This window comes from Paroedura picta, chromosome 8 (genome assembly GCF_049243985.1).
Source record: "Paroedura picta isolate Pp20150507F chromosome 8, Ppicta_v3.0, whole genome shotgun sequence".
In the NCBI taxonomy this organism is placed as follows: Eukaryota; Metazoa; Chordata; class Lepidosauria; order Squamata; family Gekkonidae; genus Paroedura; species Paroedura picta.
In genome coordinates this window covers 94,146,251-94,160,990 of record NC_135376.1, presented here as the reverse complement: position 1 = coordinate 94,160,990, position 14,740 = coordinate 94,146,251, and the positions used below count along the sequence as shown (strand labels likewise).

At 46.8% G+C, this 14,740-nt stretch overlaps 1 protein-coding gene across 1 annotated transcript; it reads left to right on the top strand.

Moving 5' to 3' along the window:
• The first annotated feature begins 237 nt into the window (after positions 1-237).
• On the top strand, positions 238-9,534 carry LOC143843967 (pulmonary surfactant-associated protein D-like). Its single transcript, XM_077350852.1, has 5 exons — positions 238-288; positions 2,051-2,235; positions 3,363-3,458; positions 4,707-4,778; positions 5,886-9,534. Exons 1-5 carry the CDS (start codon positions 281-283, stop codon positions 6,257-6,259), a joined length of 735 nt encoding a protein of 244 aa, XP_077206967.1. The 5' UTR covers positions 238-280; the 3' UTR covers positions 6,260-9,534.
• Positions 9,535-14,740: the final 5,206 nt, after the last annotated feature.

Here is a 14,740-nt window from a genome sequence, read left to right as displayed (position 1 = left end):
AGGCTCATAAGAGGACAAAACCTTCCTTTGTGTGTGAATTTGCCTTATTGGCATCGACTGAATGGAGGCAGGCAGCCAAGCTCATGAGCTACCCTGGAGGTAATCGAATGGTCTCCTCTGAAGGTGTCTTGTTTGAGGATCATGGCCCCAAATCCAATGTTGATTGTTGAGGTGATTTACTTAAGAAACACGTAAGCTCTGGTTACATAAGCCATCGTTTATAAATGGGAATGTGCGTCTGCAAAATTGTTTTCACTAGGACTTGTGTGGAATAATCAAAATGACACAGTAAGTGAACAGGTTTTTGAACCCAATCTCAGACCGCAGGAATCCTCATGAACGTGTACGTAATTAAAATGATCAATGCATAGGCTGAAAGGAAGTTCTACTTGACCCAAAGAGTCACTAACACATGGAATTTACTGTCGCAGGAAGTGGTGGCAGTACAATTGTAGACTCCTTCAAGAAGGGATCGGATAAACTTCTGGAGAGGAGGTCCATCAGTGGCTGATAGCCACAAGGTATAGATGGAAGACTGGGGCAGGGATGCTCTGTGTTCTTGGTGCTTGGAGGGGGCAACAGTGGGAGGGCTTTGATGGTGGAGTTCTGGCCGTGATGGTGGACCTGCTGACAGCCCCTGGGTTTTGGCTGCTGTGTGACACAGAGTACTGGACTGGATGAGCTGGTGGCCTGATCCAACATGGCTTCTCTTATGTTCTAGGCTAAGGACTATTTCTGTGCTTACCAAATTTCTTTGAAATCAGTAGTAATTGTTGCAGTGCATATAAATGTCTTACGATGCAAACACAGAATGAGAACAAGTTCTGGATTTAAAGGCAAAGGAAGCAGATTTTGAAAAAAATATATATAATAGACATCCTTGGAACTTGGGTACGTTGGAAGCTGTGGCTACCATGCAGAAATGATGAAATCTGTAACAGGATGCGTACTTTGTGCTGAAATTAATATAACTGTAAAATACATCCATTATGAAACTGTTTGAATGTATTTTGTAGAGAATGTCTTGAGGACTGCAATGAAGAGAATGTTGGGGAGAAATATTTACTGTTCTATACTTTGATTTTTGAGCTACGTGATTTGTTATATGGCCCCTCTTTTATTTTTGTGTCCTTTTTATATTATGGTCTTTTATTTTTAAAATTAAAATATATTATAAAAGAATAAATCACAAGTGGTATAAATGGTTCAGAGCAGGGGTCCCCAGCATGGGTGCTCATGTATGCCACAGTGCCGCCAACACCTTTCCTAGGGCTTCCCATGTGTGGGCAGGGGGCTGAAGGGTCTTATACACCACAGAGCTTCTGACTGGTCATTGGAGATCTAACTGGCTGTGTAGATTTTTATAGCACGTTGCTTTGGGAGCAGCTGCCCCCACAGCAAGGATCTTCACTTGGGACTGAAGGTAAGCTTTGGTAGCCATTTTGCAGCTGGCTCCACCTCCTGCAGCAGCCATTTTGTGGCAGCCATTTCATGGTTGTCCTCACTACCCTGTACCTGGATTTCAAAGGTGCCCACAAGTTCTATAGTTTGGGGACTTCTGTTTCAGACTAGCTGAATGACGTCCATTTTTGACCTAGGAGAATAAAATGACTGCCATTACTTCACAGGGGAAGGGATGGTACAAAGAGGTTTAGCAGGGCCCCCAAAATGTTGCCACGTCATTTATAACCACCCTTTGGTTCTTGCTTTACACTTCCAGCCAGCTACATGTTCTCCTCTAAGATTCTCTTATTTCTCACTTTTCAATATGACTTCTGATCATGTTTTCTGTTAACTCTCATTCCAGCAGGTTAGCCGAGTTCCCTAAATCAGAATCCTTAAGGGAGGTTGTGGTTTAGTGGATGTCCCAGGTTCAATCCCTGATACCTCCTGTTATGCTTACTTATGTCATGCTTACTCCCTTGTCCCCCTCCCTACTCCTAATAAGTTCCCCCATCCCTCCCTCCTTGGCTGGTCTTATACACCTTTCAACTCTATAGGCAAGTCTCATAACTTAACATCCCATTTATTCTTTTTTAAAACATTCTAGATCATCTATCCAAACTTGGTTGCAGCTTCTAACACTACATCTGCTAGTCCTGGTGGTATCAACACAGAGGGCCACAAGCTCATCAGCACCAAGTTATGTTCTCAAAGGATGGGTTCCAAATGCCTGCACACTGGTTGTCTGTGCGCCACAAGACAGAGGTCCGGAAGACGAAAACAGAAATCCAGGTACCAGGATCTTTATAGGGAAGGTGGGCTTTTACTCACTTTGTGCGCTACAGCAGGGGTAGTCAACCTGTGGTCCTCTAGATGTTCATGGACTGCAATTCCCATGAGCCCCTGCCAGCATTTGCTGGCAGGGGCTCATGGGAATTGCAGTCCATGAACATCTGTAGGACCATAGGTTGACTACCCCTGCTCTACAGGCCACTCCATTTATTTAATTTCTATGCTGCTCCTCCTAGCCAGCTAGCCTGTGGCAACTCACAACATTTCAATGAAATACAATTCAATAAAACAATAGTAAAATAAAATAACCCTCCTCCTCTCCCCCCTCTCAGAACCTCACCCTACTCAAGCCCGTCGTCAACGGCCATCCATCCGGGGAATGACATAATTGGAGTGCCAAAGAAGGGGCAGATCTTCTTCTTCCTGGCCTCAACCAAAAGCCTGCCCAAATAGCTCCATCTTCCAGGCCCTGCAGAACTGACTCAGCTCTGTCAGGGCCTCCAGCTCTCCCCAGAGCTCATTCCACCAGACAGGGGCCAGGGCTAATTATTAAGCCCAGAGTAAGGATATGGGAAAGAGCCTCTTGTGGCGCAGAGTGGTAAGGCAGCCGTCTGAAAGCTTTGCCCATAAGGCTGGGAGTTCAATCCCAGCAGCCGGCTCAAGGTTGACTCAGCCTTCCATCCTCCCGAGGTCGGTAAAATGAGTACCCAGCTTGCTGGGGGGTAAACGGTCATGACTGGGGAAGGCACTGGCAAACCACCCCGTATTGAGTCTGCCATGAAAACGCTAGAGGGCGTCACCCCAAGGGTCAGACATGACTCGGTGCTTGCACAGGGGATACCTTTACCTTTAAGGATATGGGAAAGGAGTTATATTATAGTTGGTGCCAAGTAGAAGTCGGGGTTCCACACATGCACATGAATGGCCTCTATTAATAGAAGGTGCACTGAGGAAGGAATACATTTCATTAAAAATCCCCCCAATGAGGAATATAGGGAGCAGCTGCCTTTCTGGTACTGGCTCTTCTAACAGCAATGTCAACAAATGCCCCATTTCATGGAGATATGTGGAGTTTTACAATTTTGTTGAAAGGTACATCACGGGTGAATTTTGTCCTTCTGTACTAGGGTTCCAGGGTCCAACTGGAGCACCTAGCAGCCATAGGTCACATAGACATGCTGGCTCAAGACATAGGAGATTTAGAAGAGATGCCAATCAATCAGGTCAGTAATTTCTTTAAATGCATTCTTGACTCTCCTATTGTATCTTTCTACTTGCCTACACTACAGGCTTAAACCAGTTTAAACATCTGGGAGGAAAGTACTTCCAAGTTACACTCTATGCATCTTTAGGGCAACATACTGAGCAATTTGCACACAGCCCTCAACATAATGTATGCATGCAGCAAACCCATGCTCCCCATCTTGGAAGGTGTGAGCTTTCTTTGCAACCTTTGCACCCAATCCTTTTTTTTTTAATGAGCAAACCAAACTCAGTCAACAGATGCAATACACAAAAGTTCACCAGACTCGGTCAACAGATGCAGTACATCTAAACCTGATGCATTTCTTCATACATTCTCAGACAGATGCCTATGCTGATCATTTATAGCAGGGGGTAGTCAAACTGTGGCCCTCCAGATGTCCATGGACTACAATTCCCATGAGCCCCTGCCAGCATTTGCTGGCAGGGGCTCATGGGAATTGTAGTCCATGGACATCTGGAGGGCCACAGTTTGACTACCCCTGATTTATAGCTTTTAAAACAAATCAACAACAACAACAAAAAATCCCTGCTATAATTTGTTGCACAATGGTAAGAATTGTCTTCTGCCATCTGTTGTTGCTTGGGAATTAAAATAATAGGAGAGGCCCTCCTCAGTGCCCTCCCACCCATCAAAGAAGCTCATGTGGTCAGCACTCGAGACAGGGCCTTTTGGGTGGCAGCCCCATGATTTTGGAACAACCTTCCCAGGGAGGGGTGCCTGGCCTCCCTCCCTTTTGATCTTCAAGAGGCAGCTGAAGGTTTTCTTTAGGACTGCATCTGACTGATTTAATTTTTATTTATTGGAAGTCCTAATTGGAATTTTAAAAGTGTGACCTCTTGTGTGCTTTTATACTTGTTTAATTGATATTGTTTTCATCCTGCTTTTAAAAATAATCATTGCATTTAAGGATGCTTTCACACACAAAAAATAATGCAGTTTCCATCCACTTCGGCATGCGCCAATTCGCCCAGCAAAATCCACTTGTGACGCGCTTTGGAAGTGTGATTTTTAATGTCTGTGAAAGTGCCCATTACATTTATACTGTAAGCTATCTTGTATTTTGCGAGGGAGAAAGATGGCTAATAAATATGCTGAAAGAAAGAAAGAAAGAAAGAAAGAAAGAAAGAAAGAAAGAAAGAAAGAAAGAAAGAAAGAAAGAAAGAAAGAAAGAAAGAAAGAAAGAATGCTTTTTTTTTTCATTCAGAGCTTGACTGCCTCAGAAAGGAAATAAGGGACCTGCAAGCACAACTGAACGCTTTCAACGAAACCCTGAAAGGTAAGAAGGGGGGAAGTGAAGTTTGGCTGTAACTGAAATGGTTGTCAAATGGCTCCGGCATCGTAAATGACCAAAATAGCCATTTCGACTCTGGGTGGAAATGCCGCAAGATTCTCTTTCCTCGTTTTGATTGGAAAGGGGCAAAGCCAAAGTTTTGAGTTATGCACCACAAATTAACCAGTGTCCAATGTAGGTCATTCCAAAGTGGCTTTCTGTTGTGTGTGCACAAGAGGGAGCCAACTCCCTGACTGGTGCACTTTGATGATTTGACCAAAGGGTGATCCTGGGAGGAGGCAGCCTATTCCTCAGGCATCAAAGAAGGCTGCAAATCATAAAGAAATGAAAGTTAGCATCTACACTAACTGAGCAGCCGCAAAGATGCCTGCCCTGTTGCTCAAGTTATGCTACCGACACAGAGGGTGAGACAAGCAGGTGCGAGATTCATTGCTTGGGTAGAAAAGGGATGCATGAGGATGGCATGCTCACCTGGTAAACGTGAATGAAGCAAAATTTTGCAAAACACGGCTGGCCTGGGAGCTAGTGAGTCCGAACTGAAATGCTAAGGGCCAGGACTTGGGGCCAGTGTGGAGATAGGGGGGCTGAACAGATCCAGTTTCAAAATTGCTGCCCCTCCACCGAATTGGTATCCTTGCCGTCAGAGTACGTGGCAGTTCTCAGTATGACATGCCCAACCTTAGTGAGCCTATAGGAGGATTCGGAATTTTGAGGGAGTGGGGAGGGCGTCACCCCAAAAATGGCTCCCACAGGATGTGGAACCAAACCCAAATAGCTTCTGCAGGAGGTGGAGCCAAATGGAAAACCTTCCCCCTCCTGAGAAGACGGAAAGCCGGAAAACACAATGGCACCAGACACTGACTGGGGAAAGCCCAGGTGCTTCACAGGTCTTCTGATCCTTAAGGGAAAACTCTTTCATTTGAATGAGGGGAGCCAGTAACAAGCCCTGCTTGAAAGTGGTTCTGCCCCCTTACTGTAAAGCTCAGCTGATGCCAAGGGATGTCCTGTTGGGCACCTTGGAGCCCACAGGAACCCTGTCGGGGAACCCTGGCAAAACCAATTCAGAAACACGGCTGTTCTGTTTCCTTCTAGTTCTCCTCATGCCCAACGGCGTGATGGTCGGTGGCAAAATATTCAAAACTGACGGCTCCACGGGTGACTACGAGACAGCAAAAAACATCTGCTCACAAATGGGGGCCATGATCGCCTCGCCACGGAACGCCGCAGAGAACAAAGCAGTGCAACAAATAGTGCAATGGCAAAACCGGAAAGCTCTCCTAGGAATCAGTGATGCTGAAACGGAAGGCAGGTTTGTGGACCCAAGTGGCGTCGAGGTGCGGTACTCCAACTGGGCACCAGGAGAACCAAACAATCTTGAAAATGAAGATTGTGTAGAAATGCATCTGGATGGCAGGTGGCACGATCGACGCTGTGGATTTGTGTGGTTAGTCATTTGTGAATTCTAAAAGATCCCACTGCTTTTTTGTTCTCTGGTACCAACAGGAATGCTGTCGTGTGCAGTTAGTTCTAATTGCAACCCAATCTCCATGATGTCGTCGTTTGAGGAGACAGTTGTGTGGATTGTTTTGAACCTGTGACGATTCTGTATTTGACTGTGTTTGTTACAATTTTGCAGCACCAAGTTCTTAATAGCTTGGCTCTAGATGTATTGCTAATTGTACCTTCACCAGCATGTGTTTCTTTTCTTTTGATATCTCCACTGTTTATAGACTTCAGGCTTTATATATTTGACCTGGATTTAGGATTATTTTGATAAATATGTTTTATCCCAACAACCCCCCCCACACACACACACACCCCTTGTAAAATCTCTTCTTGATTTGGAAGAGGCACGTTTTCCTCCTTTGCATGCATTTCCTCTGAATGGTGGGGTGGAGGGCACCAGCATTCACGAAGGCCTTTTCAGAGTGCTGGCTGGACGACCTGACTGTCTGGGGGCTCAGGATGCTTCCAAACTTATTTTCCTCCACATTCCTTGGCAGCTGTCATCGTTCCAGGTTTTTTGACCTTGTTTCTAAAGCAGAAACATTGCCTTACTGAGTGCCAGGATGGTGTAGTGATCCAAGAACGGCGGACGCTTATCCAGAGAACTGGGTTTGATTCCCCACTCATCTACATGCAGCCAGTTGGGGGACCTTGGGCTAGTCACAGTTCTCATAGATGTGTTCTGACAGGGCTCTCTCAGCCCCTCTTATTTTTATAGAACTAAGTCTGAGTCCAGTGGCACCTTTATGACTGACAAAGTTTGATTTTGGGTATCAGCTTTTGTGTGCATGCACAAAACAAAACAGAATAAAACTTTGTTGGTTGTAAAGCTGTCGCTGGACTCAAGCTTTGTTCTGTCGCTTCAGACCAACAAGGCTAATGCACCAGGAAGTAGTTTTTATGTGCTTCCTTGAGTGACAAAGGAAGACTGGAACAGGGCAGACAAGGAAGCTGTGTAGTTTAGTGGCGCAGAGCACACTCATTTTATGAGGGCGGTTCCAATGGGGAAGTTCAAATGCAGTCCTTTTTAGATTCAGGCTGAATTGGTTCAGCGAAATCCAAATCACCCGAATCGGTGGTTCAGTATACTGATTTCGATTATTCGATTTGGCCAAACTGATTCCACACCATTATAAACTAAGTTGCCATTGAAGTCGATGGAAACTTTTGCCTTTTTGTCTATCCCGTGGTCTGGGGGTGGGGGGGGGTTGAGAGATAGGCACCAAAGAACCCCCCATTTGCAAAAGGATCTACAGTCACGCAAAGAGGGTGCCCCATCTGACCTTCTTTACTTCCTATGATGGGGAAAAGGACAAGAACAGAGAACCACAATGGAGATGCTTGAGGGCCCATAGAATTGGACCCACAGTCTAATCTTTTTTGCAGCTTAGGGGTTCTTTTGAGGACAGGCTCCAGCAGCTATGCTGCAAATTTGGTGCCTCTGCCTCAAACTCCAACCCCCCCCCCCCAAACCAAGAAGTATACAAAATTTCCCATTCACCCTAATGTCACCATAGGATATAACAAAGAATCTGAATCACCATTCAGATACCACTTATTCTGCCAGTCTAAGAATACGGATGGGCAATTTGGCTCAGATACATCAGAAAAGTACCCAAATGAACATTGTTTCAAGTACTTTTCTGTTTTCCTGAACCGAATCGCCCATCCCTAGTTCCAAGTTCAATTCAGATCAAAGAATGTCAGCTAGCAGTGCTGGAAAAGACCTCAGCACACGACTTATTCCCAGGTGGCATAAACCACTGGTCCCAAGCATAGCACTTGCTGGGGGGGGGGGGTTGCCAGTTGTTCCTTGATTTTTAGGGCAAAATCCAGAATGTCTTGAATGGAACAGAAAAAGAGGGAATTCTGCTCTTTCCTACAAAATGACTGACTCACCAAGTGCTCAACCAAGGTATGCATGTCAGTAAACTCAGCTGAGTTCCTCAACTTGGTTACGCCCTTTCCTGCTGCCTGCCAAGTGTTTTTAGGCAGTCGGTGGGGCCAGATGGGGCTCTTGCTCAGCAGAGCTTCTAACTGGCTGTGCGGACATTTTCTGCCACCATCGTGTTGGCTTTAGTCTCTCTCATTCCCTTTATCCAGGGTGCATTATTAAAATGACTCCTCTGCACAGAGCCAGCTACAAAACGTCATAGAGCTTAGAAGGTAACTCTTTAGCATTTCAGGCAGAAGTTCTACTTTATGGGGGACTAATCACTCTCTCATACACCCAGAGGAAGCCCCAGGGTTATAGTCCTCCATAAAACAGAACTTTTGCCTGAAATGCTAAAGAGCTACCATCCAAGTTCTCTGACGTTTTGTGGCTGGCTCTGTCTCTGGCAGCTGCCATGTTGTGCTTGGCTCTGCCTTCTGAAGCACCTGTTTTCTGGCCATGACAGGATTCCCCACACTCAGAAAGGATGGGGGCCCCTGGGCTAGAGGGACAGAAACAAGGGAAATTCTAGGAGCAAGTTAACTTGATTGTTATCCTGGCTCCATGCAGAGGAGAAGCATTTCTATTAAACTGTGTCTGTTTACAGTGCCTCCTAGTGTTCAAACTAGGTCTGCAAGATACAAACAAACCAGGATCACAGTTTACTGACTAAGAGTAATAACACAGATTATCATTGTCGCCTTAAGGATATGGCAACGTCACACACAGCTGCAGGGAATTACCAGGGTGAGTTTGTTTTAAGACGGACATTGTTTTCAGTACATTTTGAGAGCATCTTTCCGGCTATTGTTAGTTCACAAGGCTTTGAGCCAGATTCAGAAAGGATTAAAAGACTGGCTTGCTTCCTATACAAGTGTTTAGTTATAAACAACAGGTACATTTATCATCATCATCATCATCATCATTTAATTTGTTACCCCACTGCCAAGCTGACTCATGGTGGGTTACAAATGTCCAGTTAAAAGCCCATTAAAATGGACACAAAAATATAAGATACATTAAACCAACAATATGGCAGAAACACCCCCCACACACACACCTCTAGAGTAGCGATCCCCAACCTGGGGGCCATGGACCACATGTAGTCCATCGACTAATTGGAGGTGGGCCGCGAAGGACGCCTTCTCCCCCCCCCCAGCCCTTTACTTCATCCCCCCGGCCCTTTACAACACACTTCGGGTGTCATTGTCTCCCATCACTCCCAGATGGGACTATCTCATTGCAGAGAAACAAGCTCAGGGTTCCTAATGATTTGTCATTGTCATGAGTTAAAATTTCCATGAAAATAAAATATTCCTTATGTTCATTGTTGTGGCGTGTCTGTATCTTATTTTGAAGGGATGTTTAAACATTACCATAGCGATCAGAGAGTGTTAGGGCAGTGGTTGAGAGTAGAGGAGTAAACTACCCCCCCCACCGGGCCTCAGTAAAATTGTCAAGCGTTGAGTGGTCCCCGGTGATAAAAAGGTTGGGGACCACTGCTCTAGTGGGAAGAGGATGGTGAGACAAAATAACCAGCGTTGCAGCTTGACACCAGGAGGGGTCCCATCAATCTTCCCAACTGCCCCGGCCTCAACCATAGACCTGGCGGAAGAGCTTCATTTTACTGGCCCTGTGGAATGCCAAAAGGTCCCGCAGGGTCCACAGCTCATGTGGGAGCTCATCCCACCAGGTCAGGGCCAGGACCAAAAAGGCTCTGGCCCTAGTTGAGGCCAGGCATGCTTCTTTGGGGCCAGGGATGACCAGTAAATCGTCACCCACAGGGGGACATAGGGCAATAGGTGGACCCTCTGGTATGTGGGTTCTCACGTGCATAAGGCCTTGAAGGTTAATAGGGCTTGGTCCCTTGGCCCCAGATCATCCTCGTCACTCTCCTCTGTACCCTTTCAATTTTATCTACATCCTTCTTGAAGTGAGGCCTCCAGAACTGCACACAGTACTCCAGGTGTGGTCTGACCAGGGCCGAATATAATGGGACTATGACATCTTGTAATTTTGATATGATGCCCCTATTGATACAGCCCAAAATGGCATTTGCCTTTTTTACCGCTGCATCACACTGCCTGCTCATGTTTAGTTTACAATCCACAAGTACCCCAAGGTCTCGTTCACACACAGTGTTACCTAGAAGCATGTCCCCCATCCAGTAGGCATGCTTTTCATTTTTCTGACCCAGATGCAGAACTTTACACTTATCTTTATTAAATTGCATCTTGTTCTCATTTGCCCATTTTTCCATTGTGTTCAGATCTCGTTGAACTCTGTCTCTATCTTCCGGAGTATTTGCCAGTCCTCCCAATTTGGTGTCATCTGCAAACTTGATGAGTAGTCCCTCCACCCCCTCATCTAGATCATTAATAAATATGTTAAAAAGTACTGGGCCGAGCACCGAGCCCTGAGGTACCCCACTACTCACCTCTCTCCAGTCTGATGAAACACCATTGACAACAACTCTTTGAGTGCGGTTCTCTAACCAGTTCCCTATCCAACTAACTATCTGAAAATCCAGATTGCAGTCCTTCAATTTATCCATCTGAACATCATGGAGAACCTTATCAAAAGCTTTACTAAAATCCAAGTAAACAACATCAAACAATTTTCCACGTTCCAGCAAACCTGTTATTTGGTCAAAACCTCTCTATCACCAACCAGTGGCCAGTGCAGCGATGCTAAAACATTACTGTGGCATCACCCATGTTGTCATAATGCCAGTGTCATGACGACACTCCTTGACAGCCCTTTGATCTTCCCCTTCATCACACTGAAACAGGGCAATGGACTATGAGCTCTTTGGAGGAAAATATTATGACAAAGTGTATATCCCACCTTTCTGCCTTTACCAGGGCCACTCAGTCAGCTGACAATTTAAAACAGACATAGTGAATGCCATTTCAAAAGCATTCAAATCTACCTCCCCCCCCCAAAAAAAACACTTATCATTAAAGCAAATTAAAAGAGAGATCAAATATGTACAAAGACATAAAAACAGCAATTAAAACATTGGTCAGGAAGGAGAGAGGTTGTATAAAGTGGATAAATTTATAAATCTGTAGGTATAATTTAAAGCTAAATTTAAAGCTAGATTTGTAATAAAGCTAGGGCCATTTCGCACGGCTTCAAAGTAGCAGGATGGTTGCCAATTGGAAACGCTACTAATTTGCCATAACCCACGACGTCGTACACAATCTGCAACAGTCCTGCAACCGACCCGCAAAAAGCGCTTCGTTGTAGCGCTTTCAGGGGAATCCAGAAAAGTGGATTCACCCTCCGGATAGCGATACACTCCTGCAACCAATCTGCGACAATAGCGCCACGGACTTGTGCGTTACCATTGTTGCGGGTTCTTCAAAGTCCCTCCTCCCGAGCCTTTCCTCCTAACTTCCGGCGAACTGTCCGCCATTTTTTTTCTCCGAGCGAGCGGGGATCTACGAGGCAACGAGACAGCGACTGGCTTTCAAGCACGATCACTGTCGGAAATTCTGCCCGGACACCACAAGAGTTTTTCAAAAGCACAGTGGCACACACCGTCACGTTCCAAACATTTGCCCAAAGCTTAAAACCCCGTCTACCTTCGGCCAGTACTAGCGGAGTCAACGTACAGGGAGCATTTTAAAAAACTTTCCGCTGAGCGTGCCAACGAACGTTCGCCGCTCACGGTCTCCCGTTTAGATTAGTGGGGTTCAATAGATATGATTCGAGGTGATACCATGAGGGGCGGTTTATGTGTAGTGGGTCTTTGTGTGGTTCCGGGTGCGTGGTTGTGCTTGGGTGCGGACAACCCCTTCCATCGGCGGCTAGACCTCCGGCAAGCGGAGTCGCCGTCCGCCGTTCATTTTAAAAAACTTTCCGCTGAGCGTGCCAACGAACGTTCGCCGCTCGAAGTCTCCTGTTTAGCTTAGAGGGGTTCAATAGAAATAATTCTAGCATGAGGGGCGGTTTATGTGTAGTGGGTCTTTGTGTAGTTCCGGGTGCGTGGTTGTGCTTGGGTGCGGACAACCCCGTCCATCGGCGGCTAGACCTCCGGCAAGCGGAGTCGCCGTCCACCGTTCATTTTAAAAAACTTTACGCTGACCGTGCCAACGAACGTTCGCCAGTTACATGTCATTGATTTATGCTTTGGTTGGTGAATATTATTGGGGAACTGTCGAGTACCGCTGCACTTGCTCCCGGTTTTACACCGGCATGCGTTTTTGTAATGGCGGACATCTCACTAAAATGGCTCCCGCTGCATGTTCAAACTGCTCTTCCCGCGTGTGGACGAATCAGCGCATGCGAGAAGTCAAACAAAAGGCACTAATCTGGCCATTAGGAGCAGATCCTGTTCCCGCGCGAGGAGTTTTGAACGTGACATGTGACCTCATGTGGCCAATGTGCGTGTCCCCTACTGCCCTCCACCAATCAGGAGCCGGCTAGTCCCTTTGTCTTTGTGTGCGGGAAGGTATATGATCCGTTGCACCCTGCACCTCGCACCTCCATTTTGCTCAGCTACTAGCGAAAGCACCATGGAATCCTCTTCGCAAGCCTCGTCCGTCCCTGCAACCGGCCGTGGGCCAACTTGGAGGGACGCGGAGATCAGGGACCTGATCGCGATTTTCTCGGAAGAGAAAATCCAGGACGCCTTCCAGTCCTCGCACAGGAATAGGGAGGTCTTCGAACAAGTGGCCATCAAGATGCGTGCCCTGGGCCACAACAGGACCGGCCTTGAATGCCGGTCCAAAACTAAAACAAGGCGGGCGGAGTACATGCGTGCCGTGAACCATAATAAGGGTTCCGGCAACGAGAAGGTGACCTGCCCCTACTTTGAGGAGCAGCGTCCGCTGTACGGCGACGGGGAAGGAGCCGGCAGGCCGAAGCGCGTTGGGAGGAGCCTCCCGGCGAGGGCACCTCGTCCAGCTTTCGGCCTCCACCCCCCGTCCAGCAACGAGCCGCGGACATGGTCACGCTGGACCTAATGGCCATCGCTCCTGGGGAGCCAGAGGAGGTTCCTCAGCAAACGCCCCTTGCCTCCGGTAAGTAATTTTATTTTTATTTTATATTTCATTTTGAGCAAATGTGTGTTCTGACGTTTGGGGATCGTTTTCTCGTGTGTTCGTTGCAACGCATAATATGCTAGGATGTTTGTGGATTGCTTTTGGTGGCTTTTTAAAACGGTTGTGTTTAACCAACAACCCAAACTGTTTTGCAGCATGCCTCAGCCATAGGCCTTCTGCAGTGCTTTAGCCACTACTTTGGGAGCTTGCTGTGTGGTTCTGGTTGTATGCTTGCTCCTTTTTCACTATTGTATGCCTTGTGTCCGTTGCAACGCATAATATGCTAGGATGTTTGTGGATTGCTTTTGGTGGCTTTTTAAAACGGTTGTGTTTAACCAACAACCCAAACTGTTTTGCAGCATGCCTCAGCCATAGGCCTTCTGCAGTGCTTTAGCCACTACTTTGGGAGCTTGCTGTGTGGTTCTGGTTGTATGCTTGCTCCTTTTTCACTATTGTATGCCTTGTGTCCGTTGCAACGCATAATATGCTAGGATGTTTGTGGATTGCTTTTGGTGGCTTTTTAAAACGGTTGTGTTTAACCAACAACCCAAACTGTTTTGCAGCATGCCTCAGCCATAGGCCTTCTGCAGTGCTTTAGCCACTACTTTGGGAGCTTGCTGTGTGGTTCAGGTTGTATGCTTGCTCCTTTTTCACTATTTTCTGCTCTTGTCCACAGAGACACAGATGCCTGGGACGGTGGTCCTCGAGTCCCCAGCAGCGGTGGCAGAGGACAGTGATTCTGGGGCGTCCACAAATGTTGGTAAGTATCAGTTGCAATAAGGGGGGGGGGGTTTAACTGCTTTGTGCTTTTCTGTTTGTGCAGGGCAGCAGCACTGCCAAGAGACAGAAGAGAGTCCCTCAACGTTGCTGCTTTAGGGTTTGAAGCTTGCTTTGCCACACTTTGGTCCTAAATCATGTTCTTTTTTCCCTTTTTTCAGATTTCATACCCGGGACGCAGGAGGAGGAGGAGCGTGGGGTGGCTGGACCTCCTGCCGTGCGCAGGCGTATACAGATACAAGATGGTGAGCGTGCATGAACTGTTCCTTTCGAGCCATGGCTGCAGGACAATGTCTGTGTGCAATAACTGTGTGCTTCCTTTTCATTTTTGTGCTCCCCTGGCATTGTTCTGAGTCTTGGTTTAACAATATGTAACCAAGAAAGGCCACCATGGGCAAACAAACAATAACCATGTGCTCCCCTGGCATAGTTTTGAGTCTTGGTTTAACAATATGTAACCAAGAAAGGCCACCATGTGCACCAGGGTGGGTTTTGACTGTCTCGATGTTACTAACAGTTCTGTTTCTCTTTTTTTGCCAACAGAGGTCCTTTCAGAAGACGATGAGCCAGCCGGCTCACCACCTAGAGGTGCTCTCCAAGCAGAGGAGAGGCTGGCGAGGGAACGCGGCAGGCTGCGGCGCGTCTCCGTATTAACTAGTGTGGGAGAAAGGATCCTCGAG

Bases quoted from the DNA above. Each gene is read 5' to 3' on its own strand.
- LOC143843967 (XM_077350852.1), top strand. The intron at 3,459-4,706 runs GTCAGTAATTTC...TTTTTCATTCAG, and splicing joins AAGAGATGCCAATCAATCAG to AGCTTGACTGCCTCAGAAAG. The intron at 4,779-5,885 runs GTAAGAAGGGGG...GTTTCCTTCTAG, and splicing joins TTTCAACGAAACCCTGAAAG to TTCTCCTCATGCCCAACGGC.